Here is a 4945-nt window from a genome sequence, read left to right as displayed (position 1 = left end):
CCCATGACATAAACTTTTTAGCAGTATGTTGCAAAGGCAGAATTACAGTGGATGACTTCTGGAATGCCTAGCAGTACTCTTTTCAGAAGCATTTTCTGGCAGAAATTTAGCATTGCTACACCCGTGGATTTTTATACCTACTTTTTAACAGGTTTGAACAATGGCTACAATATTTAGCTGCTGCAAACTCACCCAGGGTCTTTTTATTGCCCCTACTATCCACCCCACCTCTTTCAAATTAAACAGTAACAGATGCCCAACCACAGTTACACCAATCCATGCTGCTACCTACAAGCACACCAGCTACTGCAGTTTTATCCCCTCTGTATCTTAAAATCCTTCCTCTTTGGAATGGAGGGGCTGCATTAAAGCTTTGGATTCTTTGGTGAATCTACACCACGTTCATCTCCTGCTGCTGTTCTGTGTCATTCCTGAGCCTGTTGCACAGTCAGTGACTTGTATGCCTAAGTTAAATGCTATTGAAAACCAGTAGAAAGATACTGTTAATAATTCAGATGCATATCCTTGCAAGGCTTAGTACATATGTTGGTTGCATTGTGAAGGTCTTTAAAGATGATGCTTTCTTCCATGGTAATGAATGTTAATGTTCTATCTGTGTGTGTAGGAACACACTATTCCTGGCATCTTGAGTCTTCTCTCTGCCAAGTTACGCTGGTTTTATGTTGTATATTGTAGTGATCAGAGGTAGTTACCATGATTCTGGATTAACTGAGTAAAGTGAAAAATGAATCTTTGCAATAAAGACTAAATTCTACTTGATATTTTTAATAGCCTCCATCACTATAGAGTGCCTCACAATTTGTGTTGCATTTAGCCTGACAATAAGACTTTACTATCATTGTGTCTGGTTATTGTTTGGGGAATGTAGGCATCAGGCTAACAAAGTAATTTGCCCAAGATAATGCCAGAATGTGAACTAGAATATGAATTTTTCCAGTCCAAAATGAGCATCTTGCAGCTTGAGGGGTTATCCTCATCACATAGAAGTATGCATGAGATTCTCAGTGATGGGATGGAAAACTACTGAAACCAGATTACAACCTGGCATCAACACACCCTCTGCAGAAAAAGCGGCCAAGTAAGGCCAGGCTGAATATTTTGGCCATGCTACTTATCTTTGGAGTTTCTCATGCCAATCCATATTACTTTATAAAAATGTATAGCTCTTTTTGAAGACTTTTCAGATTTAGTTATTTGAGGAACAAGCTGACATTTTCACGTTTCTGAAGAGTTTGCGTAAATGTTGGGGGTGTATGTATAAAAGATAAAAATCTTACTAATTAGTAAGAGTTCTTACTAAATAGTAAGATCTTTCAACACTTTACACCATCAAGACTGTCTTCAACTCAGGGAAGAGGAAAAGAAACATGAAACCTCTAAACATTTTTCCCCCCATCTTATAATTTATAATGGCTAAATGGATCATTTTTGAATGTGTGTAATAAAACTCACTCTTAGGCTGAAACATTGTATTTCAGGTTCAAGCTGAATCCAATTTTTACAGGCAACCTGTTAACCTCTGGGCCAAAAATAGGTAGGGTTGTAATGGAATGCTGATGAACCTTAATAAAGCAACTCTACCAAATGACAGAGTTTCATCTAGTATATGTGCATACACTATACTACTCCTATTATACGTACCGTGACACATGAATAAGACAAAATTACATCAAATAAAACAAATGTGTGTCACATTGGTGCAGAGATTTAAAAAAGGTGGCGAATGTGAGAAAACCTTTTACGGTAAAATAAGAAAAAGGTGGTGAATGTGAGAAAACTTTTTACGGTAAAATAAGAATACCATTTTGTAAGCCCTTCTTCTTGCAGTACAATTAATTACTGAGTTCATTAATTAATGAACATATTAGAGAAAGAACACCATTACTGACCGGTGGAGACCTGATATATTACTGAGTCAATAACTAACTATCGAACATGAAACAGGACCTTTCAGGAGAATTTTTTTCTCATAACCCACAAACACATATATTATTCTTGCACGGTCAGCACTTCTTTGGTACCTTTATATTTCATATTACTAATTCTTTTAATCACACATACATACAGCAGTGTTTTATAACCTAGCTAATGAGTAATTGGACAGGTGACATTGGGACTGAGGCCCTGAAGTGTCAGGCATAATACAGCAGGGTCTTTTTTTTCCCCATTACATTTTTGAGAGTAGAATGTAGTAAAAGAGCAGGTAGGATAGGAGGGAGAAAGGACTCTTGTACCAGAAATTTGTCATAGAAATACAGATTTTAAGTGGATCCATGAACTATAAATGGCTTTAAATTGCTGTCTGATGCAGATAAATAAGTAAGGAGATAAAACATTTAAAATAGCTCTGAACCTTTTTCATTGTCAGCAACCAAGGAGTTTAGCTTGGCCAAGCTAAAGTTGAATGTAATTTTCTTTAAGTCAGTATAGTTAAGGTAATTCTTTTTTGATATGGAAGGAGTGTGTGTGGTTGGGTGTTAATTGTTTGGAACAGGCAAGGGCCTTCACAATGCTTCAGTATCTCAGTGGCCATAGGTACCAAGCACCCTTCCCCCACCTTAGCCCCCAAGTAATCATTGATTGCATCTAAATCTATAGAGATATCTTTTCCTGGCAGCTCTGGTAGTTACAGTAGATTGTTAATCTGTGAATGATCAGAATAAGCCTCTCTGTCTCAGAAATCTCCATGCAAATTACAGCTAAATGCATGCCATAAATTTATTAGTAGCAGTTTGAAGTGCACAGGTCATCTTCTACACTGTGTAAAAACATATGTCTGTTACACATAAAAAAGAGTCTCATTCAATTTATATTCACTTTTCTGTGGATGTAGCTAGCCCCTGTCAAAGTAAACCTGTGTATTCTTTGAAATAATTTTTAAAAGGGAGATGAGATTTTAATAAGGTGTATTATTTAAGCAAATTTTACATCTCTGCATGGGACTGGAGTTTTAGCATCGCTGCTTTGAAATAGTTTCATCTTTTGCAAAACAGATAAATATATGTTTGACAAATAAGGAATGCTAAGAGGTAAAGGGTTATGCTTAGATATTGGAGAAAGTGATAGATGAAAAGGAAAGTTACAGGATGTTTTATGAACCAGTCCTCTTCTTGCACCTTGATCATTTTATCCTATTTTGGGAACACATCAAATCCATGACTCCTTTCTGTAGCAGTGTTGTATCTTATGTGAACCCCAAAAAGGAAACTTGAGAATAACCTTTGGATACCATGAGGGAAGGGGAAAGAGATCTGTAGTTTTCCTTTTTGTATGTTTTTGTTTCCTCATTTTACTCTTGGCTTTAATCAAGCTGATATGCTGCTATGGTAAGACATCGCTAGTAACATTTTCCTTCAGGCAGTTGATGCAAAACAAGGAAATTTGTGGGACACCTACAGAATCCTCATCCTACTACTTTTTTTTTTCCTAAAGGAAATAGAGCAATTCTTTTAAAGACTTTAGGAATGTATTCATCTCCATGGGACAACAGACTATGTTATTATTGAATAAGCATTTTGGATGTCATTGCTCAGGGATACTGATATATGTTTTTGAAAGAAAATTAATCTCTACTTAAAAGAATGAGCAATACTTTGAATATTAGAAGGCTGGTTTTTGCTGTACAGTTAATACCCTTCTAGCCCTCACAACAGATTTGTACAAGAAGGAAGAAAGACATTAATATGTTTTTTCTGTTTCTTTTTCTAGGCCATCCGCTGTACACTGGTAAATTGCACATGTGAATGTTTTCAGCCAGGGAAGATTAACCTGAGAACCTGTGATCAGTGTAAACATGGCTGGGTGGCACATGGTAAGAAATGTCGGTTCTGGGCTTGCCTTCTCTATTCTGTCCATCTTTCACAGTGTCTTTAAATACCAAGAGCTGGAGTGATACAGACAGTAGTGATATCTATTTGTCTGTACATGCATGTGCATGCATTCTGGGTTTGTGCATGTGTATGCATGCACATACTTTTTTTACAGCAATTTCTAGGATGGAAAAGTGAGGGTCTGTTATTCTGGCAATAGGTTCAAGTGCCACTGGAGTTCAACAGCTTGTGTACAGCTCAAAAGAATATTGTAGCCTCCAGGAAATAATGTAGTTCTAGCAGGACTTAGCAGAAAGTCAAGAAGTTTATAGTATGGTTGCACAGCAGAATTCGTGTTGTAAAGAAGCATCAGCCAATAAGTCACTGAGCCTAATGGAAATTCAAACATACCAATATCAAACTTTCAGAGTTTGGATGTCAGAATGAAATGAGTGTATCCTACATGGCTCAACAAAAGTGTGCATATATGATCTGTGAGTTGAACCTCTCTTCCCATGTTTAAGTAGCTAAAGAAAGAAAGGAGGGATTAGAATGCCCAGATCCTATATAAAGGCATCAAAATACACTTAGAGACCTTCCATTTTATTTATCCTTTACTGTTTTGTGTGTTTGGTGGTTTTTTTTTCTTGACAGTCTTGGTTAAGCTATGCATGAGAGATAAAGAGAGAGCTGTCTACGCAATTAGAAGGCAAATAAGGAGGATACATAAAATGGTTTAATGAAAAAAGACCAAACAAACCAGAAAGCCAAAAGGGGGAAAAAAGAGAAAGATTACGATGTTTGCAGAAGAAATTAGTGTTGGAGATTTCTTCTCATGGTCTAGGCTATTGGCACCTAAGCAAGCACAGTCTCCATTCCCCACTTCTGCCAGACATTCAGTGGGTTATATTCTCTACATTTTATTTTAATTTTATGAGTCCTGGGGTGGAAGCTTAGTAATTCCCTCCTAAGATGCACTTGATCTCTATTTATTTAGCTCATGTCTGTGTGTATTTGTGCCTGAGCATGCTGACATATGGCAAGTGTGAATACTCAACAAATTCAACAGCACAGACTGCCAGAGAAGTTTTTAAAACATTCACACACATGGAAAG

The 4945-nt window shown here is 36.9% G+C and overlaps 1 protein-coding gene across 1 annotated transcript in view; it reads left to right on the top strand.

The window, feature by feature from the left end:
• BNC2 (basonuclin 2) overlaps positions 1-4945 on the top strand; it is a 236324-nt gene that overhangs the window by 117093 nt on the left and 114286 nt on the right. The window contains exon 2 of the mRNA XM_009328160.1: positions 3730-3832. Within this exon, the coding sequence (XP_009326435.1) occupies positions 3730-3832 (103 nt within the window). The remainder of the gene's footprint in view (positions 1-3729; positions 3833-4945) is intronic.

This window comes from Pygoscelis adeliae, unplaced genomic scaffold (genome assembly GCF_000699105.1).
Source record: "Pygoscelis adeliae isolate BGI_AS28 unplaced genomic scaffold, ASM69910v1 Scaffold45, whole genome shotgun sequence".
NCBI lineage: Eukaryota > Metazoa > Chordata > Aves > Sphenisciformes > Spheniscidae > Pygoscelis > Pygoscelis adeliae.
The sequence above is the reverse complement of the archived record's forward strand: the minus strand, read 5'-3'. Positions and strand labels throughout refer to the sequence as shown.